The sequence below is a fragment of the Colletotrichum aenigma genome (genome assembly GCF_013390185.1).
Source record: "Colletotrichum aenigma strain Cg56 chromosome Unknown KSG_Cg56_contig02, whole genome shotgun sequence".
NCBI classification, from domain to species: Eukaryota; Fungi; Ascomycota; class Sordariomycetes; order Glomerellales; family Glomerellaceae; genus Colletotrichum; species Colletotrichum aenigma.
In genome coordinates this window covers 6,744,712-6,770,116 of record NW_023500908.1, presented here as the reverse complement: position 1 = coordinate 6,770,116, position 25,405 = coordinate 6,744,712, and the positions used below count along the sequence as shown (strand labels likewise).

General features: G+C 51.9%; 7 protein-coding genes across 7 annotated transcripts; 3 read left to right on the top strand and 4 right to left on the bottom strand.

Moving 5' to 3' along the window:
• Nucleotides 1-1,131: 1,131 nt before the first annotated feature.
• On the top strand, nt 1,132-1,895 carry CGCA056_v003845 (uncharacterized protein; the record flags this gene model as incomplete). The annotated part of the gene is made up of 2 exons (XM_037319101.1): nt 1,132-1,382; nt 1,442-1,895. The coding sequence occupies 2 exons, from the start codon at nt 1,132-1,134 to the stop codon at nt 1,893-1,895; spliced, it is 705 nt and encodes a 234-aa protein (XP_037182667.1).
• Nucleotides 1,896-3,696: 1,801 nt separating this feature from the next.
• Nucleotides 3,697-4,584, top strand: CGCA056_v003844 (uncharacterized protein; the record flags this gene model as incomplete). The annotated part of the gene is made up of 1 exon (XM_037319100.1): nt 3,697-4,584. One exon carries the CDS (start codon nt 3,697-3,699, stop codon nt 4,582-4,584), a length of 888 nt encoding a protein of 295 aa, XP_037182666.1.
• Nucleotides 4,585-5,264: 680 nt separating this feature from the next.
• Nucleotides 5,265-9,491, bottom strand: CGCA056_v003843 (uncharacterized protein; the record flags this gene model as incomplete). The annotated part of the gene is made up of 6 exons (XM_037319099.1): nt 5,265-6,086; nt 6,143-6,838; nt 6,873-7,386; nt 7,457-8,148; nt 8,211-9,225; nt 9,280-9,491. 6 exons carry the CDS (start codon nt 9,489-9,491, stop codon nt 5,265-5,267), a joined length of 3,951 nt encoding a protein of 1,316 aa, XP_037182669.1.
• A 1,047-nt stretch (nt 9,492-10,538) lies between these two features.
• dotC-3 (Efflux pump dotC) lies at nt 10,539-12,211 on the bottom strand (the record flags this gene model as incomplete). Its single annotated transcript, XM_037319098.1, has 2 exons — nt 10,539-11,512; nt 11,569-12,211. 2 exons carry the CDS (start codon nt 12,209-12,211, stop codon nt 10,539-10,541), a joined length of 1,617 nt encoding a protein of 538 aa, XP_037182668.1.
• Nucleotides 12,212-12,628: 417 nt separating this feature from the next.
• Nucleotides 12,629-16,934, bottom strand: CGCA056_v003841 (putative modification methylase; the record flags this gene model as incomplete). The annotated part of the gene is made up of 9 exons (XM_037319097.1): nt 12,629-12,873; nt 12,932-13,649; nt 13,707-13,963; nt 14,017-14,413; nt 14,466-14,851; nt 14,902-15,595; nt 15,664-16,010; nt 16,101-16,540; nt 16,738-16,934. The coding sequence occupies 9 exons, from the start codon at nt 16,932-16,934 to the stop codon at nt 12,629-12,631; spliced, it is 3,681 nt and encodes a 1,226-aa protein (XP_037182671.1).
• Nucleotides 16,935-18,078: 1,144 nt separating this feature from the next.
• Nucleotides 18,079-18,947, bottom strand: CGCA056_v003840 (uncharacterized protein; the record flags this gene model as incomplete). Its single annotated transcript, XM_037319096.1, has 3 exons — nt 18,079-18,338; nt 18,396-18,678; nt 18,942-18,947. 3 exons carry the CDS (start codon nt 18,945-18,947, stop codon nt 18,079-18,081), a joined length of 549 nt encoding a protein of 182 aa, XP_037182670.1.
• A 1,186-nt stretch (nt 18,948-20,133) lies between these two features.
• On the top strand, nt 20,134-25,113 carry KTXA-0 (Killer toxin subunits alpha/beta; the record flags this gene model as incomplete). The annotated part of the gene is made up of 7 exons (XM_037319095.1): nt 20,134-21,151; nt 21,212-21,651; nt 21,715-22,216; nt 22,275-23,893; nt 23,953-24,281; nt 24,349-25,020; nt 25,083-25,113. The coding sequence occupies 7 exons, from the start codon at nt 20,134-20,136 to the stop codon at nt 25,111-25,113; spliced, it is 4,611 nt and encodes a 1,536-aa protein (XP_037183697.1).
• Nucleotides 25,114-25,405: the final 292 nt, after the last annotated feature.

Here is a 25,405-nt window from a genome sequence, read left to right as displayed (position 1 = left end):
GGGATTTTGAAAGCCCCAGAGAGATTATCAAGCGGCGATGCAATTGAATGAACCGCCGTTATCAATCAGACAATTACGTTGTGTTGCAAAGAGGGTGTAAGCACTCTGAACGTAGCTTTACCAATGTTCCATCGTCGTTCCATGATACCTACAGCTGATATCCATAGTGGATGTCCCTCTTTTATTTTTTATTTTTTATTTCCATGTCAGAGTCATACGGCAGTCAAAAAGGTGCGCCTCCAGGCGGCAAACTGCGAAAGAAAAGTCAGAAGGGAAGAAGGATGGTGGAGGTCTCCCTTGTCTACCTCTCATCGCTAGTTTCTTCAAGAAAAAGTGCATCCCCTACCTGTGTCTGCTATAGAAAGGTGCGCGACGCAAAAGGTGGGTACCGGGTCGGAGGGAGTAGAAGAAGCACGCAATCGAGGACTTCCAGCCTAGCGCGAAACACAACAATATCAGCACACCTAATTATGTACATGACGAGCATCAACTGCGAGTCAGCCACTACAACGCAATCGCTTACTGATCAATGTCTTTACCTTGGCATGCTCTTCGGCATCGGCCTCCGGAGTGTTCCTTTTCCTCTCCGGGTGTGGCTTATGCGTGGGACATGGGGAGCGGATGGGATCTATTGGGGGTGCAGTCTGTGTTAATAGAAGTCAGGGATCTGAGTCAATGACCTAGCCACAACACAGAAAAAAGAAAACAGATGCAATGAATGGGATGAACATCTAGAGATACCAACAACTCAAAATAGATTCATGTAAGTCTCATGGAAATTGAGACGAGTCAAAGAGGTGTTGAAAGCCCAACCGGAACGTGTTGAGACTGCGAACAGCTGCGGGATAAATAATTCTGATGACACGATGAAATCAACGCAAGTTGTAGCGAGACTGGATCGCAATCACAGAACTTCGAACCCTATTGCTTTTACCCGAATAGTTATCAATAATAAGTCACGACTGTGCAGCGAGGCTGGCAATTTCACTACGCTTGGCGACAGCATCACACCTCCTGGGCATAGCCGTCGACGAGAACTACTCTTTGAGACATAAGTAGACCGTAACTCAATCCAAGCCTGGCAAGATCAGACCTCTCTTCAACCTCAGTTTGACTACTTCTGACAACACAATGATGTTCCGAAACTGTCAACCGCTTCTTGGATGTCTCCTCCTTCTCAGGTGCGTGACATCGTCTGTATTACCACGTGCTGGCGACGATGCCGGTAGTCACAACTGGATCGACCACGACAAGGTTGTGCCTTTCACACAAAACGCGTCGCCGGGATTCGATGGCCAGCTCGAACTTCGCTTCAACCCCAATCTCTATGTCTCGGGAGGTTGCGACCCTTACGCAGCTGTAGATAGCAGCGGAAATCTTGGGTAAGCACCGCATTACCACTATGCCATATGCTTTACCAGAAGCTAATCTAGGAGAAAAGCGCTGGCTTAAGACCGACCGGAGGTGGAAGAGACGGCTGTGGCGATGGCAAAGGCGGTCAAGTGTACGCCCGCCGCGGTGTCAGCCAGAACCGAGTGGGCATAATGTACAGCTACTACTTTCCTAAAGTTCGGTGGGCGAAAGGGGACGACAACGGCCACAAACACTATTGGGCTAGTATTGTTGTTTGGATCAACCGCTGGGGATGCGATGTTGACGATGCAACCTCGGCCTGGCCAGTTGGAGTCTCATTCACGACCGACCACTTGAAATGGGGCGTTGCAAAAGCTGGCGATATCACTTTCAAGTCTTCTGGCGTTGGCGTTGATATGCCCACCCGTCCTCAGATCCAAATTCACGACAATGCCATGGCACCTTTCACCGGCGCCGATGGGGACAAGGTTTATGGGAGGGACGTCATTGGGTGGAAATCCCTTCCCGATAATGCTCTTTAAGCGCTATCTGACGTGAAGTACGAAAAGACTGAGGTGCCGTTCGTCGACGCCAACTTCCAACGCCAGTTAGACGCTGCATACCAAGAAAGCTTCTACGGCGGGCTTTCCGATCAGCAAAGCTGTGTTGAGGAGGAGGCTTCACCAACAGAGGAGTCACAGCCTCTGCCAACGGCTCAGGCTACTAACCCTGTGAGATTATAGAACATGTGTTCAGTACACAGGATAAATCACAAGCAGAAACAATACTACAAGAAGAATGAGCAGAAGACAGGTATATCATCGAATTTTTGCATAGGGATTAATTCACATCTGGGACATTTGCTACTGCAGCATCAAGTACTAAATTCTGGGACGAAAAGCTGCGTCAGACTTTGGTTAAACCTGCATTTGGTAACTTCGATTCCAAGAAACCAGTGAAGACTTTCCCTGCGTGAAAACCTACTTTGACTTGCTTGACTTCTTATCAACCAATTTCCTCGTGCCGCAACATCACTTATCATTTGATTCCAACCTTCGAACTAATCCGCCAATCGATGGATATTTCCTTAGAGCACCTCTCACTAGTTAAAAAACTGTGCTCTATCCTTCCATGAGACCATCGCAGCGGGAGACTGCACACTGATCCGACCAACATCACTAATTGCGAAGAAGGCAAGCTGGTCATCTTCTTGACCGAGCGTCTATAAGCAACCTCTTCTATGGAAACCAACCGGTTCTCAGCTACCTACCAAGATTCCAAAAGCTAGATTCCAGAAGCTAGAAAACGATCTATAAACCCAAAGGCTTGAAAAACGGAAACAGGGACGTAGACGTGGAATGAGACGCATCAGTCATGCTATGATATTAAACAGAAGACACCACTTCGAGCACAGCAGACAACCTCGCTACAAGGAAGCTGAGCAGCCGGCTTCTCCAAGATTGAACTTTGACTCCGCTTTGATAGCATCCGGAGGGGAAAGCCCTTTGGGGACCCGAAGAGCTTAAAGCTTCTAAATAGCCTTTACCAAGTCCTTGGCGCACCTCATCGAATGGGAAATGGATGGTCGGAAACCTTGGTCCGTTGGGCAGATCTCACCGTCCCGTGATTGACAAGTTTCATCAACCCACACCCGGTGGAAGATGGTGTGGCTGGCAGAAGTCCCAATAGCGAAGCCGAACAAAGCCCGTGGGGCTTTCATCTCGGCCGAAAGAGAGCAATGTCTTTTATAAAGTGTCCCTGCGTAGCAAGCGAAGACCTCGCGATGAATGCAATGTGTCAATAAAATCTGTGACGAAAAGGCAGGAACTTGCCGAGCAGGGCAATTCCTCGATGGAAACATGCAAGATCTACGCCGCTCAGACACTGCGCCCTTAATCCCCTCATTAGCACAGGCACCATGGCGCTCCTAGATCCGTCCGAAGGATCACAAAGCGATCCCGAGACGGACCGTTGGCCTAATTGATACAGGCCATAGGATATTCGAATGACTCGTTGACCCAAAACCTTATGCAGTGTTCGGAAGGGAACAACTTCCAACGTGGGAAGCACGCATGGCAGCTGAAACCCGCGTGCCCGTCAGTACGGTCCGACCTCGTTCTTAAATGTATTTCTCTTTGGCCCCGCCGTCCCAGTTTCGGAGATTATTGTTCGTCTGGGGCAGATAATCGACTCCCTTTCGATCGCGAACGTCGAAACAAAACGAAGATACGAACAGACGGGGCCGACGCACCCCACGGAAGTTCGAGAGAAAGGATCCACAACGGCCGTCGCGCGCCGTCCCGTACGATTGGGAATGCCCCATCGCCACGCGACCTTCGAATCATGGCGCAGGTTCAGGGAGCCATCGGAGACAAGCTTTCAGAGGCCGACCGCATCGCCATCACGGCCTTGGCGACCGCGGGCATGTACAACGCGATTGAGATTTACGTCCTCATCTTTACGACGTTCCGACGACGACGCGGCCGGTATTTTTGGAGCATGCTGGTCGCCAACACGGGGATTCTGTTCCACGCGTGTGGGGGCCTGGGCCGATTCCTCCAACCACACAAGACGCCGATACCAGGGTCATTTGCGCATATTGGGTGGTACATGATGGTTACAGGGCAGTCAGTCGTGATGTGGTCGCGGCTGCATTTGGTGGTCTACAACCGATTGACGATAAAGCTGGTCCTAGCAATGATTATCACGACGGTTTTCTTGGTACACATACCGCAAACCGTCCTGTTTTCGCTGGTTTGGTCAGGGATAGATACACCAGCGTGGACAAAGCGATTCAGCGTCTTCGAAAAAGTGTCGCTCATGGTCTTCACCGTACAAGAGACCATCATCACCGCGATTTTCGTGCGAATGGGCTTCCACAACTTCAAATCATTGTTCGAATTCAAGGGGAGAGAAGCGAAAGTCCTGCTCGGCTATCTTATCGCCATGTTTGTCCTCGTTTTTCTCCTCGATACCGCACTCTGTGTGCTGGAATACATGGACTTTTTCGTATTCCAAACCACAAGCAAACCGCTGGTATACAGCATCAAGCTGAAAGTGGAATTTGCCGTTCTCAACAAGCTACTTGCCTTCACCAGGATGTCTTCCTGCAATAACTGTCATGGGCTGGAAGACCTCGCCGTCGCAAATCAACCGAAATCATCAACATTGAATACGAGCCTAGTGACGGATGCGGCGACTACAACAGCAGTTGAGCGACCCCACGAATGACACAAAGACATGGTCAATTACTATGCGTCCTTTGGAGCAACTTCGGGTATCACGCAATACATGCGAGCAGTGTCAGATGATCCATAGACTGCATTTGTCTTGGCGAGGTCAGCGAGTGTAATGCGTTTTATGAGCTTAAGGTCAAGCCGCTAACAGTTGTGTAGACAGTTGGCCAGTTTCCTGCGAAGCGTTTCAGACACGCGTCAGAATTTTCTTCATGCTTAAGCAGACGGTGGACTTGTTAGGAGACGAACGAACACTTACTGATGAATGATTGAATGACAACAAGATACCCAATTAGAAATTAGGATGCAGTCATGGAGACGCATCAGTGTATTAGCGCAGTAATGAAAGACATCAACTCTGTTCGTAGTTTGACTTTTGTGAATTCTAAATGCTACTATTACAGCTCACGCTGAAGACCTTCTATTTATGGGGCTTCCTAATCTTATTTGCCTCTGACTTTACACTGTGGATATCTACCTGTGAATTCACCAGCCCAATCAATCGTTAATCTTCTCTGCGTCTTTTGCTCGGCCTTTGCCCTTCGGACCTTTCTCCGATCTCATTATCATCGGACTTGTTTCCGTAACCCCTCCCCCCGGATCTCTTAACAACGGACTTGATGCACTTTGCAATGCAGTTTGCAATCGCTCTTGCCACCGGTGGAGGCTGGGCCGCTATAACATCCTCAACTGCTTGAGAGGCGAACCGTAGAACACAAAGTCGTCTTTGAAATGCTGGATTTTCGCGATCTCGAGAACGGTCAAGCAGCTCTGACGTTGAGAATCGCCTGCATCTTCAGGGGATAAGTGGCTGAGATTGAAGGACGGAGATATACGAAGGCTTTCGATCTCCGAACGCCTGATGTTGGTGTTGTGGTTGTAGACGTAACTTGGTGACACGTTGCTGCCCCCCCATTCCCCAGATGGGAAGCATATGAACTGGCCTCTCACCTCCTCTGAAGATTCCGTCTGCCTCGGGTTGAGGAAGCTCAGGTCTTTGATGAGATCGGTTATGTGCGTGAACTCGTCATCCTCAGTTCGATGGGCTGCGAGCTTGATGGGTACGCCGGCCAAGCCAGGAAACCGCGAGGCAACGGTATTCACCAGGTACCGCTGACGGACGCAGCCGAAACTTTGCAGTGATGAGATGTTGACACATACGGTCTCACCCTTTTCGAGAAGTTGAAAGATTGTGGACGAGAACCGTTCAAAAACATTGGGGTGAAATACCCCAGGTGGCATCTGAAGCACTTGAAAGTCCGGATCAAAGTTTGATTTCGTGATGGAGTCCATGATGTCAAGTCGATCGACAAAGCTCTCCTTGAGCTCGGGTTCAATCCTGGGCTTTGAGCATCGGTCAGTGTTCCGTCCTGCCACTAAGGAAACTTTGATCGGGTCTCCTGTCAGCAAGTGGGGGGTATCCAGAGTTCCAGAGCTCAAGTCATTGAAGAGCTGCTGAGGAGAACCATCAAAAACGGGGCAATTTGGATAGCGCACCTAGATTGACAAGTTAGGCGGGCCTTTTCCACATATAGAAATTAATTTGTACGCACTTTCCAACTGATGCTGTGCTCTGGATCAAACCCAACAGCTGCGAATGAATTGAATCCCGCCTCGGCAAAGCCTTCCAATGGGCCAAGAACGTTCGGGGTGAAATCGAAGACACTGACTGGGGATGAGCTTGAGAATCCCTTTCGCTCTGGCCGTTCCTCACGGGCTAGGCGCTTCGGGATGATGGGTGTGATCGTGACGGTTTCATCGATCACTGACCTAGCAAAGCGGCAAGACAACTCCTTCTTGGCGTCTTCATCTGTCATCGAGGATCCGTCCACGTTGGCTGGGACGCATGAATGTGTGTGACAAACAGGGCGATACCTGACTCTGAAGCTCGTGCTGAGGGCCTTGGCAAATGTGATGTCCTTGATCATGATAACCTCGGCGTCGCTCTGTTCTCCCATATTTTGTACGGACGAGAAGTGCAGCATCAAATCGCCAATCTCGGCGCTCTCATCCAGTTTCCTTCCGCCCCGGAACAGGTGCTCTTGCCGAAGAATCGAGAACCTGGTGACGCTCAAATGATGTTCTTGGACACATCCAGCGCTCTCGTCGTGAACGTCGTGGACCCAAGCGATGTAATCGGGATAACACTGAGAACTGTCTCGGATTTCATAGTATCGGTCTTTTTCGAACTCAATGTCAAGACGACTGTCGTAAAGGCTAGATTCAAGAAACATATCCTTGTCATTTCCCTAGGCCAAATGTGTTTCCTCTGCTTGTACTCACCTCGCAGCGGCACAATGTTCGTGGAGTGAGAACAATTGAACGAAGCTGAGGAAACTCCTCATTCTGCCAGATATGTTCAGAGATGGCCTCTTCACGAGCTTCCATTCCTCTATCAAGGCCCTCTTCCACCGGCGGGTCGTCACGAGCCTGTGGTGTAGCTGAGTAAATGTCTGGCTCCGAGTAAATATCTTGCCCCGGGTAAATGTCTCCCTCTGAGTAAACGTCTCGTTCTGAGTAAATGTCTATCTCTGACGATTCGTTGTCGTATGCAGAGTCCGTTTTCATCAATATATCAATGTCAGACTCCGTCTCCACGCTCACGGAATGAGAGCGACCGCTTGGAGGCGTAATAGGCTCGGATCTATCCAGGGGGCATACGCATTGAGGAGGAAACGCAGTGAACGCAGTCTCTCCTTCACGCCAAACCACCGGAAAGTAGTCCTCATTTGGGTCGAGATTTGCAAAGAGGACGCAGCTTTGCGACAGTGGGACTGTCGTCGAAGGGCATTCGCACCTGGGACTAGACAGGTGTTCTATGTGCGATTTATAATTAGCTGTAGAGGCAAGAATAGTGTGCAACATACCAGTGTTTTTTTATGAGGTCTTGACGTCTTGTCTCACAAGTGCTGAGACTATGGAGTTTGACGTTGCAGACCTTCTTCTCGAGGTATTTCCTGGACACCATCTCATAGTTGTTTCGGACCCAGTGGACTTGAAGCTCGCCAGCCTTGGAAGTCGTTGAAACTTGGACGCCTCTGGGGGTCTGCCGAATGTACTCCCGAGCCTGGTGTCGTAGCTCGATGGCTTTAGAAGGAGAAATGTCGACATAGTCCCGTACATGGTTCATGGCAAGCTCAAGCAAATCTTCTACCACATGGTCGCAGTAGAAAATATCGTCAACGTCATCATGCTTCGCGATCTCAAAGAACTCGCATGGAGTTTCGACATGAACGGCTTCAAAATTGAGCCATCTATGATTGATCTGAAGCACCCCACTCTTCGGGTCAAAGTGAAGGTCGATGGTGGTGTCAGCACCTTGTACGAATTGGAGCCGAATTCCAGAAAGTGCTGTATCCATTGCCAGAACTGACTTCAGTATACGTGAGATGTTAAGACCGAAGTAGCCAAACACATTCTCAACAGGCTGGAATGACGAGAACAGACTGATTCGTTCCTGCTGGGGGGTTCGGGCGCAGTCGTACTTTACAAGAAGTCGCCACAGCTCTTTGGCCAGCTTTCGAGGCTGCTTCTTGATATCGTTCAGAATAATGTCAACCTATGATAAATCATTCATCAGCAATCTGTCTTCATTTCGCTCTGGTACCATGACCTTCTCACCTGATGACCACCTTCATGCTTAGAATCGGAGCCTTCCGAAAAATAAAATGTGCCTGGTTGACTAGTTCTCAGCCAGGCCCAGATGCGTCGGGCCAAGATTCTGGACGCCTTCTCAGCAGAGATGATGTCAACACAGTCTTCACTGAAAAGCTCGACGTAACGCTGCACGAGGTTGCCATGGTCGCCTGCCACCGCTGTCTCCCAGATATTGGCCAGCGTTTCCGCCTCTTTCTCGTGAGACGTCATTCTCTCCCGGTCACGACCAAGCTTTCCAGTCGCAAAGTTGTAGCAGAATCTGTAAGATTTGCTGCCAAGAGTAGGGGCGCTCACTTTGAACCCCTTCAAGTAGATTTGTCCTGCAAACCTCTCATCGAGGACTAGGTCCCCGTGCTGCGTTCGGATCATTTTGTCGGGATCGGGGTTTCTCAACTCAAGCGACACAGTCGTCCAGCCGCGGAACTCTTCTGCAGTGATGGGCTTGCGGTAGCCTCTACCCGTTGCTGGATGGGAGAGCTGAATCGTCACGTCCATGGAAGAGTACGACACCAGATCGGATCGCAGCGTTCCTCCCATTGTCTGCTGTGAAAGCGAGGCCGTCTCACAATCAACATGCTTTGTATGAGGCTTGGAAATCTTGCAATAGAATCGATCTTTGGTGACTCCGTTGAATCCGAAATTCCAATTTGCAGATGTGGATTGGATGCGCACTGGGATCCCAGATCTGACCATGACGAGGGCTGCAACCTTGAATCCTTCACCATGAACGCCAGCGAACTTATCATTGTTCCTCTTCGTTGAGCCGCCGATACTCAAATCATCCATAGAAAGGTTGGCGTTGAAGTTGGCTATCTCGACTGTGCCTGTCTTGGCTTTATGAACGATGAAGCCGACGAGCTCTCGTTGACCTTCGATGTTGCGGTGCACTGTGATGCGGATTACTCCAGGCATTGTTTCGTCCCAGACCGGCAAGAAAGATCGGGGATCCATGTCAAACGCCGCGATGATACCGTCCTTCCTATGTGGATATCAGCATTCGCGTCGAGCAGGCAAGTACATCAGAATCTCTGACCAATTTTGGATGAACTCGCGAAACGCGTGCAGTCGTCTCCAAGACAAGACATAATTCTTGTTCAGCCCCAGTGAGTGCGTGCCTGCCATCTGAGGACTTCGGTGGTCATCCTCCTCATCGGAGGAGGCCTCGTATGGATCTGGTGAGGATGACATCGGATCGGTTGTGGGTTGTTGACTGTCATCGGAAACGGATTCGTAGGGAGATGACATATTCTGGGCGCTCCTGAACAAGACTTCTGCACGGCGTTTTGGAAGGCGCGCCGCGCAAAATGGCACTCGTTGTGAAATCGAAAAGCTGTTCTGGGTCTGAACATTTATTTGTCTTTGAGAGGTTGGCGAGGAGGACCTATGCTAAACTTGAGGTGAGAGGAAAAGTGGGCCAGTTTGACGCTGCGGTTAACCGACGAGAGCAAACTGTAACAAACATGGTCAGCAAACACCGTGACCCACTAAGGTCCCTATTGAATTGGATGCCGCTTTTCAAGGAACGGGGTCTTGTTGCAAGGTGTGAAAGGGGAGGTCCAGCGTTGACCGAGAAAAGGATGGTGGCTGAAGGAAGGTACACGGAAAGACTGATATCGAACTTTCGTGTTTCCGCTGCAGCCCTTTCCCTCACGCGTTAAGGTGAGGCGGTTGTACTGTTGCTGATGAGAATTCATTGGAGTTTGAGATTGAATATACACTTACCTAGGGGTGAGAAAGGCGCATAGTCCGACAAGGGGTTTGGAAGATTCAAGAACCCAGCTTGTTTGGTGCGACAGAAAACTCCAATGTCGTCACACAATCATGAATCAGGAAGCCGAAATACCTACCCTAACTCTGCTTCCAGTTTTATCGTTGATCCAATGCTTATTGTGACCACTTTCACTTTGGAATTCGAAGACACGAAAGGTGGACGCTGTTATTCGGCGATGGCAACTGACACACGAAGGTTTTGGTTAGCTGAGCCGTTCATGAAAACAAGTGCAATATGAAAACTGTTTTTTGCTATATTTAGAGGACTTTGAGGCTCATAGAATTTCCTTTCAGTAGTTGACAACCTGTGATTGGGCGGGTCGTGGGTTTGAAGAATAGGCGTTCTTTAAATCACATGCCCGATCTTCGGCGACCCTGTACACCCATGCATGGTTCGGGCTGGAAACGCTAATACACAGGTGTTTAAGGCTTCAAGGTAAATAGAGCAAATAGAAATGCTTGTGGACAGCTGATTTTTTGCGTGTTTCTAGGTCTATACATGTAATACGCGGAAATTCGAGACTATGGCGCCGACGCCACGGACGGCTTCTTCGGCTTCGGCTTGATAAAACAAGCAGCAACGATCATGCACCCAGCAACACCAGTAAAGAAAGCCCACATGATATGCAAAGCAGCGATATAATCTTCCTTCCCTGTGCCTTCCGTCTGCAAAGATGTTTCATCCGAGTGAAGCGCCGTCAACCCTCCTCCTCCCAGGTTCCGTTGCAGCAGCACCGTCCCAATGACCACCGACATGGACGAGAAGAGCGACCTGAAGAACGTGAAAGAAGACATGGCGGCTGCCATATCCTTCTGGTGGGTGTGCGTCTGGATAGCGATCATCGGGCTCTGGAAGAGCACACCCGCGCCAATGCCGGTGATGATCTGGAAGCAGACAATCTTGGCCCAGTCCGGGGTCGTGCCGAAGGTGATGAAGAGCCCATTTCCGAGCGTCATGAGCGTGGCGCCGAGGAAGATGGGGACGACGTAGTTGCCCGTTTTTCGCGTGAACAGGCCGCCCAGCATCGTCATGACGGTGAGCGGGATCAGGAGCGGAAAGAGCGAGATACCAGCAATAATTGGGGGGAAACCCAGGACGACCTGGAAGTACAGCGGGAGGAAGTAGTCGTAGGAGATGAAAACGAAGCTGTGTATGCATGAGAATGTAAAAGCCGCGACATTGGTGATCTTTTGGAAGATGCGGAACGGGATGATTGGGCTCGAGGCAAAGCGGGCTTCCCAGACCATGAAGAGGGCGAGAATCACGACGCCGAAGAGGATAAGGCAAATTACCTGCGCCGAGTCCCATGGCAGCAGCCCGCCCGCGCCTGTCTCGAGGCCGTATAAAAAGCAAATCGTTCCACCGATAATGAGGGCGAAGCCAGTCCAGTCGAGTTCGCGTAGGCCGGTCATGAAAGGTTCTTTCGGAGTTTCGACTTTGAGGACGAAGAAGAGGACTATGAGGGCGATTCCGTCGAAGGGGAGATTGATGTAGACTGTACTGGGTTAGCAACATGCCCCGAGAAAGCAGATGAAATCAGGAAACACTCACAACACCATCTCCAACCAATAGTCTGGGTAAACACTCCGCCGAGCACTGGCCCGACGGCACTCGCGATGCCATAAACGATGCCCGTCATCCCATAATACTTCGCCCTTTCCTCCAACTTGAACAGATCTCCAATCACAATCGTGACAAGCACCAACGAGCCTCCACCTCCCAGTCCTTGAATCGTCCTTCCGGCAATCAAGACAGAGATCGAGCCAGCCAGCGCCGCAACGAGACTTCCTGCCATGAACGTCGCCGCCGCAGCCATGATGGTCCCCTTCCGCCCGAAAATGTCTGACATCTTGGCCCATACTGGCGTAGATGCTGTGCTGGAAAGCGTGTAGGAGCTACCCACCCAGGCATACTGGGCGGCCGAGGCGTGCAGCGTCGATGCGATTGTCGGAAGGGCAGTGGCGATGATCGTGATGTCAAGAGCCGAGAGGAGAAGAGTTAGGCAAAGGGCGAGCATTATTGCCTTGCGGCGCCATGGTGGCAGCGGCGGGGGGACGTAGGATGCCGTTGTCGTAGCGGGTGCCAGGGGTGGAAGAGGCCCCTCGTCATTTTCAATGGCGGTCTGTGACGGCGACTCGGATCGTTGGTGCTTTTCGTCGAGTTGATCCACGGGTGGAGCGGTCGTGTTCTCCATCGCTACCGAGAGGTAAAGGTGAGAGCGAAAGAACGAGAACGACAGTCTTCACTCGAGATCGAAATTAGGAGACTGCTGGAGAAAATCTTTCACGACGCGTTCGAACTCGTGGAGGGAAAACTGCCCATTATCGCGTCGACTCAATGATTGACGAGAATTCGGTGTGGGAACCCCGGTTCATTCGGTTCGGTTCGGATCCGCTACCGAGCCCCGGAGAACCGAGTCCCCACAAGCTGCGCTGTGCCGTCGGATGTCGTTTCGAGGATATTAAACTGCGGGCTGAGGTGCTTTCTAAATAGGAAATACCATTGAATAGCTAATCGAACGGAAAGCAACATCGAAACCCCAGATACTCATGGGCACGTCTCCTGCTTCATCACACAAGCAAATTGACTGATTCCTCCGCCTGATCACACCCTACTCCTCGTCATCCTGTCTACGTCGCTTGTTCTGCCGCGCAGTCCTGTTGTCATCGCCAAGCTTGACTGCTTTAGATCGCAGAATGACCGTTTTGATGCACTCTGCAGCCGCTCTGGCCACTGGTGGTGGCTGTGCCAACGTAACTTGGTCATACTGATCCTCCCCGGAGCCATAGAACACGAAGTCGTCGGGAAATCCTTGCACTCTCGCAAATTCACGGACTGTTAGCGAGTCCTCACGAACTTCATAAACAGTTAGCTTGTGTGTTTCCTGATTTCGTAAAACGGGAGAGCTGTTTACCTGGATGAACAAGGCCGCGGTTGCTGTACGTGACGAAGTCGATATTTTTGAGCCCCAAATCGACTACTTGTGTCTCTCCTTCAGTAAGTGTGAAACCGGTGGCGTGGTTATAACATGGGAGCTTCGGAGCGCCTCTATCTTGAGAAATACCGGAAGGGAGCGAGCATAGAATTCCAGTTCCTGTTGCTCGAGAGTTGCAAAAGGATAGCTCGGCGATATCTCGCGTGATTGCGTGAGCTTCCTGTCCAGCGAAGCTGCTTTGCTGATGTGCTTGGGTCATTGGAACAGCTGCTATTCCATGATGTGGAGACACAATCATCGTCAGAAGCCGTCGGGTTTGGAGAACGTTATGGTTCTGAACCGACGATGCGTCGACTCGGATTGCATTGTACTTCTCGAGGAAATAGACAACGCTCTTGCACAATCGATCGACAGTCAGCGGATGGAGTGTTGCAGGGGGCAATTGTATGACGGTGAAGTCAGGATGCCCGGACTCGAAGGCATGCTCCGCCATAGACAACTGGCCAAGAAAGCTTTCCACCGAGGGCATCACCTTGTTTTCCTCGCTCAATGCAAAGTTGACGTTCTTGACGGATGCTAGCAATGTCATGGGCGCGTTACTCGACGGCCACAAAAGGCCAGGCACCCTGCCTTTGTCGATGTCTTCGACAATGTGTGGGAAGCATCCGTCAAATACAGGGCATGTTGGATGGCGAACCTGAAGCTGTCAGTAAACCGCTTGCTGGGTAAACGAGGCGTGTGATTTGAACCATACCTTCCATGTTGCATGTCGCTTTTCGTCGAACCCAAAAGCGGCAAAAGGAAGGAACCCGGCGGATGAGAATCCTTCCATCGGACCAAGAACATCAGGAGTAAGGTCCGTGACCCAACCAGGGGAGGCATCTGGAAATCCGCGCATCTTGCGTCGATGACGTGGTGCTAAGAGATGTGGTGAGATTGGGAGCATGGTGAGAAAGTCATCATACACAGATCGAGCGAATCGGCAGAAGAACTCGTCAGCATCAAGATCATCTAACATATCTGTAAGAAAGTGGTCACAGATAACATGGGGAAGGGGGTCTAACCGGGACGTTGAACACAGTGTGTGATATAGAAATTGGGTCCCGTTGGTTCCAACCATTCAATATCGTCAATCTGAACAACCTCACTGTCAGGCAAAGTACCCATGTTCTTGGTATCAGTGCAGTGAAGAAGCAGTTCTTTGTGCCCGTTCTTCTCGCAATCATTCAGTGAGGTTTTCGAGTCCCACAATAACTTCGTGTGATCGAAAGAGGAGTACTTCGTGATGAGCAGGTGCGGCGTGTTTAAGCAGTTGGCTTTACCAGGCGAAACATCATGTACCAGAGCAATGTATGTCCCAAAGCTCCTTGAGATGTCTTTTATCTTGACGTATTGGTCTTTTTCAAAGGTGAAATTGAGTCGTCGACTCTCGAAACTGGTTTCGCCAGGGGTGTCCGCGACCTGCATTTGTTATTAGCTTCCAGCTAGGATCGCCCGCAACCAGACCACTCACATCGCATTTACATGCATTGCGCGTTGAAAACATGCCAGATATCTTAGTCGGAAGATCTTCTGCATGCCACTCGCGCCACGTCTCTTGATCTTTGATCCACTCTTTAGAACTGGGCGTTGATGCAGCAGGCTTTGGATTGGCGCCGCCATCGTCCTCCTGCAATTCTTCGGTCCCGCCATCGTGGTCCGGCCCCCTCATAGGAGCTATAGAAGGCGGCGCAAGTCCAAAGAAGGCCCCTCTCTTGTCGCGAGCAACCATTGGAAAATACTTTTGCTGGGGATCGAGGCCGTCGAAGGTAGCGGAGCATGCAGACAGTGGAGCCTTTAGCATAGGACAAGAGCATGAATCTCGGGGTGCTTTTCGATTTCGGAATGCTTTTCGAGTATCTTTGGTCATGGTCAATATCTAATCAGACATACCCATGGACGGGACTTACTCCAGGTGAGCACGAGAGTATGCTCCTTAGTTCGGCATGAATCATCTCGATGGAGGCGAACTTGGAAGTCAATGTCGTCTCCATGATGCTTCGAAATGATACCCGGATCGTTGCATGCCCAGGAAACCCTTAGCTGACCAGGCAACGAGCCAACGTGAATCTGTATGTCTCTTGGTGTCTGGCGGAACAGGCGCCTGGCCTTTGATCGAATATTGGCGATTCTCAGTGCATCAGAATCCGTTGCGCCCATGACCGTCCTGAGAACAATATCAAAAAGGTCCTCCACAACGTGGTCACAAGCGAACACGTCTGCCTGCTTGCGTTTGGCTTTGCTCATATCGGAAATGTCACAAGAAATGTCCTGGTGTGCTGCATCGAAGCGCAGCCACTTTTCGTGAATGAAGAGGCGCGAGTCGGACAAATTTTGTCGGACGTCAATGCTACTGTGATCGCTTTTGACGTACGTGACAAGATACTTTTTGAGTCGATAATCCAGCTGCATGGCTGCCTGGAGCATTCGATCGATGGAGATGGCAAATAGGTCTGCCGGTAGGGTGATCGCCTCAGATGACAGGAACTTGTGATCGATGTGCTCCTTCGGGGTGCGTGGAAGTTTGAATTTTCTCAAAGTTTTCCAAAGCTCTCTCGGGAGAATTCTTGCCTGTTTATTCAGGTCTTCGTTGATTAGATAAACCTATTCGCGCTCATTGGCTGTTTAGAAATGCAAGGTAGGAAGAAAGAATGATTGACCTGGTGCGCTACATTCGACTGCGAATCTGGGTCATTGGCGTAAAAGAAGCAGTCCGGTGCGTCCTTGAGAAGATATTGCCACACATGCTCAGCCATCTTCTTCGACATCACCGTATCCGCAAACGCAACATCTAGGCTGAAAATGACGCTGAACAACCTGATGTACTCTTTGGTCAAGTCCGGTCGCTCGGCCACAGCCAATTCCCAGATGCTGGCGACAATTCTCGCTTCCTCTTTTTGATTCATCTTACGCTTTCGATCACGATTGATGCGTCCACTGGCAAAGTCGTAACCATAAGAATAAGTGGCGAAATCCGATTCATGGGAGGATACTCGAAGGCCTTTGAGGTAGATGCGACCTGCGAATGTGGGACCTATTAGTTAATCGCCATGCTCCGTGCGGATGATCTTCTCTGGAGATGGACAATGAAGATCTATCGCGACTGAACTCCAATCCCAGAAGTCCTTTGCTGTGATGGCTTTGTGACAGTTTGGCGTGGAAATTCTGACGATGACGTCCCGGTGAATATAGGAGGTAAGGGTTGTTCTAGCTCGCCCGTTGCGAGTTTCGGACAAGAGAGCATCGCGGCGCTCCTTGATTGTTGACGTCGCCGGCTTGGTAATCTGGCAGGAGAACTTGTCTTTGCTGGTGCCTAGAAACCCAAATTTCCAATAGGCAGAGGACGATTCGATATGAACCATGCGGTTGTTTCGTGTCATCACTAGAGCGGCAACTTCGAAACCCTCCCCATGGGTGCCGGCAGACTTGGAATCATCTCGCTTGGTGGTCCCTCCGAGGCTGAGGTGGCGCGGGTCCAGCGCAGCGCTGAAGTTGGCGAGCTCCAAAGTGCCGGTTTGTTTGATGAACCTGATGTAGCCAAGAAGCTCCCTTTCAGCCTTTCAGGCTGATCTGCACCTTTCTGGACTGTGCGGTGGATGGTAATCTGGATGTCGGAGTCTGTCGTCTTTTGCTCTAAAATGAATGGCCTGGGATTGACATTGAATGTCTGAATGATGGAATCCTTCCTGCAGTCGATTCAGCAAAAGTACAACGGGAAACACTTGACTGCCAGGACCCGGACTCACCAATTCTGGTACCATTCCCGAAATGCATCAGCTTCAGTCCAGGACGGGACGTAATCCTGGCTCAAGCCGAGCGTGTGAGTACCCGCCGCAACACTGTCGTGATGATCTTCTTCGTCGCTCTCAACGCCGTATTCCGATTCTTCGTAGTCTGAAGAGTCAGACTCCTCCTTGACTCGTTGACGCTTGGGAGGCGGCATTGCCTGCGAGGACGCAGCCCAGACTGACAGTTGCGAGCAAAATTGGGGAGACTGGAAATGATTCGAGAGTTGTAGCAATCAGAAGAGAAGGCAAGGGAGGAGGCTATTGAAGGAAATGCCCCGCAGAGAAATTGGCGAGAGCAGTGTCGGGGCAGGACGCCATAAAGTGGATGTGGATGGGAAAAATTGAAAAAGATGAATTTGAGACCGAGCGTTGTGGGCGCGAGCGGAAGACACCCGCGACGTTCGGTTTTAAGGGAAGGCACAGGTTGCGCAAACTGGACGCGCTTTCCTGGAAATTTGGGAGGGCTTCTTTTCCACTTCAGGGAAGTCACGCTCTCTTTCCACCAGTTCAGCCTTTCCTTCCTAACCGAAGTTTGGTGGAACAGAGTAAAAGTGAATGAGAAATAACAGACGTACCTTACGCGAAGGACCCCACAAGAACACAAAGCACTCTGAAAGAGTTGATTGGCAACTTCTGAGTGAAACAAACAAAGAGCGAAGTATGTCTGTGGCAAGCTGGAATGAACTAGCTTGACATAATGCTGTCCTCGCCCACTGCCAGATGATGAACCAAGCAATATCCAGCCTCCGAATCTCTCTTTAGTTCAGACTGTCAGGTTGGAGGGAACGGATTCACAGCCCATTAGATGCAAAGAGTAGATAGATAGCCTGTTCCTGCCACGCTGTCTGGTGAGATCACTGAATGCCCACGCCCAGCTTACTCAGACCGTATGTTTGGTTTAAGTGAATCCGGTATTGATTCGCCCAATTATCAAGGCCCCGCGATCGAGGCGTCTGCCCAATACCCGCCAAATATCTTCGCCTTTCCAAGCCTCATGGCCAATATCACTATGTCATGACACGATATCTGAATCACATCAGGTTGTGGAAAGTCACTGTTGAGGTTTAACCAATACAGTGTCACAACTCAAATGTGAGATCTGAAATCTGCCTTATTACCCGCTGCTACTCACTTTGATATGTGAAGTAATAGTAGGTACCTCTGCCGCGCAAAGAGATGGAGAGTCATCACCAGCGCGATCGCTGAACAACGGAATCCGCCGAAACAGGTGCAGGGCGGTTTGATACAAAAGACGCCCACCAGAATTGGACAATGCGCGCCCACTATCAGTCTTGCCATCTACACAGCATCAGAGCCCAAATTCCAGCCCTCCATCTTGTCAGTGTCCCAATCAACATTACCAAGACTGCCAATCTGCTTGTTGGATTCTGTCTCTCGTTCAGCACACTGAGACATGTAGACCACTCCAGTATCAACAATCGCCGGTGGAATGAGGGCTTGAATCTTCTCTTCGTGTCCCAATACCTTAGAGAAGAGAACCGTATTTTCCTCCGTGAAAGAGGAGTCCAAGCTGGTCAAGAAGCGTTTTCGGTTGGCCTCTTTAGGCAGTGTGTTAGCAACGGAACGTACGGCAAACGGCGTTATCAGATACTCACTCCATCTTGGGGTCCACAGGTTGAGCGGTTTGCACTTGTCCGGATTCTTCTCCTTATCTTCCGGGAACTCATAGAATTTCGGAATCCAAGCCTTCTTCAGTCCGCTCCAGGTATCGGCGTCCATGGTAACGACACAGTCCCACGGTATTCCCTTGGATGGATCGTACTCTGGGAAGTCCTGGAACGCAGGGGATATGTAGGTACCGGTTCCTAGCTGTCTACCCGAGGTTCCGAGCGACTGCACCGCTTTTCCATCATTGGCGTTGATGGCGTCAGCTTCAGCCTGTGTTCAATATGTCAGCATTTGAAGGTCGAAACCCATTTCGAAGATTGACAGATAAGGAGTGGATAAATCCGGGTACCTTCGAGACAATTCGATAGCCAATATGGCTTCTTGCCCCGGCGCGTTTGTGCAAAGAAACACCTTCGAATGGGACAGCCGAAACGGCCGCTGCAAGAGCGACAACAGCCCAGAACCTCATTCTCGAGCGCTTGGTGGGAAATGAATGACTACGGTTAGCTTGTAATGAATGTCGAAGGACCGACTGCCATGGCAAATGGGAAAGAGTGGGAAAGAGGCGAAACTACACCAGCGAGATATCCCGACCCAAGTAATAAGGTAGTCGGCTGACACAAGAGGGAGCAGTCAGGCTGCAAGCCTCGGTCATTGTGCAGTACCAACCAAGGTGGAAACCTCAGCAATAAAAGTCAGCGGGCTAGGTTCTGCAGCGCGGGGACTTGGCACGCAGACTATTAGCGGACGCTATCATCAGTTAGTTCCTCGGGATATCCGATCACAGTCCGATATCCAGTTCAAGGGCTAAAATCTGACTTGTCTGACTTCATGGCCTCACGATGTGCGTGAAATATTGGCACGAGAGGTCAGTTGGTTCAGATGCCAGCAAGGGTGTACGCGTCGATATTGTAACTCAAGTGCGTGCCAACCAATGGCATTTCACTCAGAGCAGAGCGATTCCAGAACGGGGTGTACGAATCGCACCATTATTCGGCCAGGATTCAGATCCATGGCGTTCTCCCTGCGTCCCTGGGAAATGAAGTTGCTTTAGGCAGAGAATTGCCCGGAGCGTAGCCGCAAACGTGCAGAACAGGGGTCGGCCCGTCCCCGATGAATTCTAGGCACCGATTAGCAGGGGTAGCGAACTGCTCCATCTCTTCGTAGGGCCAGGCCAGGCGGTGGTGACTGGCATCGCATCACCTCCACAATTGACGACTAAGTCGCCAGCACAATCGCGATTTTCTCACCCTTGCGGGATGTTTCTGCTATCGACTAGACGGACCAAAAGAAATCGTTCGTGCAAGACGATCGACAGCCAAGACTTCTAGACCTGGCGTCGGATAGCCCACACCTGAAGCAGATTCACGCCCGAGGACGTAAGGAAACAAGATTCTACTTTTGATGGGACGGGACGAACGAGAAGGCAAAGTCACATAAGCATATCTGCGAGACTCAGGCGCAGCGGAGACGGGACCCAGAGTCAACCCATGTCTAGCGCGGCAGTTCGCCGACCAGGATTATGGCAGTTGACGAGGCACTTGAACTGCCTCGGAGGTATTCGCCAGCCTGCCTTTTATGTGGTCTGAGAAGACCGTCTTGATAAGTATTCTATCAGGGCTCGAACACAATCCCTCCTGTTGCTCTTGTCCTCGGCACCACGTTCCTTCCAGTCTTTCGCTGCATTCCTTTTCCTGTCATCCACGTTCCTTACCCATATCAACAATGAGATTCGTACCACGGTCTATCACGGCCGGGGTGGTGGCCATCACGCTCGTGCTGTCCCATCCAGCCACAGCAATTGAGAATGGCTCTGAGAAGCTCGCCTCTTACTTAGCAGCACATGCGCTTGCAACCACTTCGGCTGCTCCAGCAGCCATCAGCAACAACACGCTCGCTCCAGAACTCGTTGATTTGGTTCTGAGCCGCTGCCCCGCCGGGTGCAACGAGTCCGGCTTGAACTCAGGCAACTGGACTCTGTATCCCAGACTCGGACGATTGTCAATGTGCAACGAGACTATGCTTCTCAATTTCAATCCCTCCAACTCTTTGCGCAAGGATGAGGCTGTTCGCGCTTGCACCGCCAGCTTCGCAGTGGGCGCAAGCAATGTCATCAGCAACAACATCACCCAAGGCCCGTCTTGTTTGCCGAAATGCAGCGTTACCAAGGTCCAAGAGCCACTGCAGCTGGCTTTCAACGTGACCAACACACCAGCAGAGTTGAAGGACTTTGAAGCTGCGTCAGAACAGCTCGCCGCCTCCTTGTCTCGACGGGAGTCGAACAGCACCGACATCACCACCTTCGCGTACTCCAACACAGTCGCTCTCGGTCTCTTCGCGGGTTCCGGGGTCCGCGATATCCCGGCATCCATGCTGCGTCAATTCATCACCAAGATCAAGACCACTGGTTTCTCTGATAGTGTCGTTGCGCAACTATGTGCCGAGGACGGCCGCAGCTCCCGATACAGCCTCGGCATTGCTGTGAGCGGAGATCGCGATCTCAAGTTCGTACAGGATGCCGTGGCGACCTGGGCTTCTGGCGAGTGCATCACTTCTTTCGACAAGGTGGAAAACTGGCAGGACATTACGCTGTCGGTCCCAAGTATCTCCAACAACAGCACTGCGAGCTCTGGCAACAGTACCCGTGCCAACAGCACCGCCGGTACCGTGGTGTCTAGCAGGGCAAACATGCTTCAACGACGGGCAGAATGTTCAACTGTTCAGGTCGTGTCCGGGGATAGTTGTGAGTATTTCACATGGGAGGCTCTCCGCCAAATCACAGACAACTGATCCTGTTATCTAGGCGCGAGCTTGGCGGCGGAGTGTGGCATTTCCGCCAGCGACTTCACCACTTATAACCCAGACGCGACTCTGTGCTCGACTTTGCAAGTTGGACAACACGTCTGCTGCTCAGCCGGAGATCTGCCCGACTTCCGCCCGCAGCCCAACTCTGATGGGGCATGTTTCTCCTACTACATTGTGCCTGGCGACAGCTGCTCTTCTTTGGGGGCAGCCAACAGTCTGACTAATGATGAGATTGAGAGCTTCAACACCCAGACTTGGGGCTGGCAGGGGTGCTCGAACGTGCAAGCTTACCAGTATATCTGCCTTAGTTCCGGTGCACCTCCGATGCCAGCTCCCATTGCCAACGCTGTGTGCGGCCCGCAGAAGCCTGGAACCACCCAGCCGGGAGCAGGTGTCGATCTCGCCAGCCTGAACCCTTGTCCCCTGAATGCCTGCTGTGTACGTATCATACCTCCATTTCCATCAACTCTTCACGGCAGCTAACCTGTTTCCCTCCTCCAGAACAAACACGGTCAATGTGGTATCAACAAGGACTTCTGCACCATTTCTCAGTCGGAGACCGGCGCGCCCGGAACATCGGCTGAGGGCGAGAATGGCTGCATCTCCAACTGCGGAACTGAAATCGTCGTGGGATCAGCTCCGGCCGAGCCCATCAGCATCGGCTACTTCGAAGCCTACAACTTGGACCGCCCGTGCTTGAACATGAAGATCACCGCGATGGATGTGACTCCGTACACGCACATCCACTTGGCATTCGGCGTCGTCACGACTGGGACATATGCCATCGACGTCAGCCACATCCAGGAGCAGTGGGAGTTGTTCCAGCAAATGTCTGGCTTCAAGAAGATTCTTTCTCTCGGCGGCTGGGCTTTCTCGGCCGAACCAGCGACGTATTTCATCTTCCGGGACGCCGTTAACCCCGCGAACCAGGACACCTTTGTCGCCAACATCGTTGCGTTCGTGCAAGATAATGACCTGGATGGCATTGACATTGACTGGGAATGTAAGTCACATATGGAGACCCATCACCGTACCACAGGTAGCTGACCAAGAACTCCCAGATCCCGCTGCCCCCGATATCCCCGACATCCCAGCTGGCACGGCTGAGGATGCCGCGAACTACCTCACCTTCTTCACTAAGCTGAGAGCCGCGATGCCTTCCGATAAGTCCGTCTCGTTCTGCGCGCCCGCGTCTTTCTGGTACCTTAAGGGCTACCATATCGAGGAAATGGCAGAGTTGGCCGACTACATTGTCTACATGACATATGATCTTCACGGCCAGTGGGACTACTCCAACCAGTACGCAATCGACGGCTGCCCAGAGGGCAACTGCCTGCGTTCTCACACCAACATCACCGAGACTCTCCTCGCTCTGTCTATGATCACCAAGGCCGGCGTGCCATCAAACAAACTCGCCGTCGGTGTCTCGAGCTACGGGCGCTCGTTCCAAATGACAACACCGGGCTGCACCGGCCCCATGTGCACATACACAGGCGACGGCTCCGGAGCGTATCCCGGACCATGCACTGGAACTGCGGGGTACATCGCCAACGCCGAGATCAATGCCATCCTGGCCGGAACCGGGACATGGATGACATCGTCTGGATCTCTGCAGTCGATCGAATCGTATTCGTCATACTTTGATGAAGACAGCCAGTCGAACATCGCTGTGTACGACTCCACACAATGGGTCGCTCACATGGACGACGACCTCAAGGCAGACCGGAAGGCTCTCTACGAAAGCCTAAACTTTGCGGGAATTATTGACTGGGCGATTGACCTGCAAGGCTTCGGAGGCGACAACATCGATTATGGCTCGTCTTCGAACATCGTGTATCCCCCACCGAGCATCTGGGACTCTGACGATCCGTTGGTAGGCTGCGAACCTCCATGCATCGTCGTCTTCCCTCCGTACCCGCTCAGTGCCACTCATACCGTCACAAGCTGGCCAGCTTTGACGACAACTCTCTTGTCCTCTGGAGCCGGCGGTGTGTATGTCGTGACAACAACGATTCCCGTCCCGTCCTTCACCATGACCGACGTCAGCCTCCAACCTCTGACGCTGCAGTCGACGGATACAGCACACTACAGTATCAACCCGGTACAAAGCATTACTCCATCATCTTTCGTGTATACACTGCCTCCGAATCACGCCACCTTTCCTGTCACCACCCCAACGCCGGCAACTTCCTCCGACACGGATGTGCCTCTGGTCATCATTCCCCCTGTCACATTCTACCCGACTTCATTCCCCGTTACTATTCAGCCCCAGCCGACCTACTCCGTAGACTACCCCGACCCTACGGTCCCAATCCCTCCCGTCGCTGTCACCCCCACGCCAACCTCTTCTTTCACAGGTTGCACTGGATCGGGCTGCGGAACCCGCGACTGCGGCATCTTCGGCTGCGACGGCGGCTGTGGACTGTTTGGCTGCGACGGAGGATGCGGTATTTTTGGCTGCGGTGGAGGCTGCGGCGTCCTCGGTTGTGTGCCGACATGTCCTCTGTCGTCCTGCGGTGGCGTGGGTTGTCTGATTCCGGGTGGGTGCGGAAACACGCAGGGCACCGACGGTGGCGACAGCAGCGAGACCTGCGAGGAGCCCGTGACCGCGTCGGCCTGCACTTATCTCGTCACCAGCTATAGTGCTTGGTACATGGAGTCGTCCACACGGACAACCGAGGTACGTCTAAACTTTGAGTATGTCTTGACATGAGAATAGGGAGCTAACTTTCGGAATAGACCAGCTGTGTGACAAGTACGGCTTGCAACGGCCAAGATACCGCGACAACCACGACGCCCGGTAGTCCTGAATGTTCCATGGACCCAGACATTGCCGCGGCTTTGTCTGCCGAACAAGCAGCCGATCAGACCATGATTGACGGGAAGCAGATTCCGTTGGAGTTTGCTCCAACCAACCCATCTGACTACGACGGATCAACATTCACCGCTAAGCAGTTCGGTCTGACAGAGACTATTACTGTCATCGCAACTTCAACCAAGACGACCACGCCGACCACCACGGTTACTGTTGTGGTTGAGCCAACCGCCAAGGCCGACTGCGCTTATTGGTAAGTTAGAGTAACCCGTTTTGATCTTCTACCAGTGAACATCAGTCTGACTTGACTTCACGCACAGGATCACGGCGTTTGGTTGGTACACGTTTGAAGTGTACAACATCGACGGCTGGAGCACCGACGGCGGCTCCCGCCTCAAGTCTGAAGAAAAGGGCTGCGGCGCCCTGACCGGCTGGGACTGGCGTGAGCGCACATCTTCTAAGTACGCGGGCGCCTACTTCAACCTGCCCTTCTTCATGAAAGACGGCTGCGTCGAGCGAGCCATTGTGTCAGCCGGCGGGCCCAAGCTCTCATGCGAGTTCACCGGCTACGACATTGGCGTCGCATTCCTCCCGGCCAAGAAGCGGTCCACCCCGGAGGAGATGGCGGACGACTTACCGGAGCTGCGTCGACGACAGTACGTCAGTGACACGCCCAGCCTGCCCAGTCGGTCAACGACACAGAGCACGACGTACTCACAAGAGCCGACTTACTCCCCCGAGCCTTGGGGTCCCGGGGACACAGTCACTTTCACGACAACCATTGAGTCCGTGACTAAGTCGACGTACACAACGGAGGTTGTGCTGGCTTCCATGGGGGCATCTTCATCGTCGGCCTCATCGGCCTCAGTATCTTTGACTTCCAGCAGTAGGACGTCATCTTCGAACTCTGCAGCCCCGTCAGCTTCAACCAACCCCTCAGCCGACGGCCGCTGCGGTGCCGACTTTGGAGGAACAACCTGTGCTGGCTCTGGGTATGGCGGTTGCTGTTCAGAGTACGGCTACTGCGGCGATACAACCGCGCACTGCAGTACAGGTTGCCAGTCAGCATTTGGATCGTGTACTGAGTCGGGGCCGGCGGTTTCGACGGACGGTACTTGCAGCTCGACCAGTGATCCCCAAGGCGCGACCTGTCTTGGGTCTGCGTTCGGCGATTGTTGCTCAGAGTGGGGTTACTGTGGAAGCACGAATGCTTACTGCGGAACGGGATGTCAGCTGGCATTTGGTTCTTGTACGGAATAACAGTTTGAAGCGTACATGGATTGTCGGCGTGGGATAAAATCAACATAGTACATAACATCATAAATAAAATAAACAGCTATTCATTTTGGTATCCTCGTGTTCCTGCCTTAATCTGGT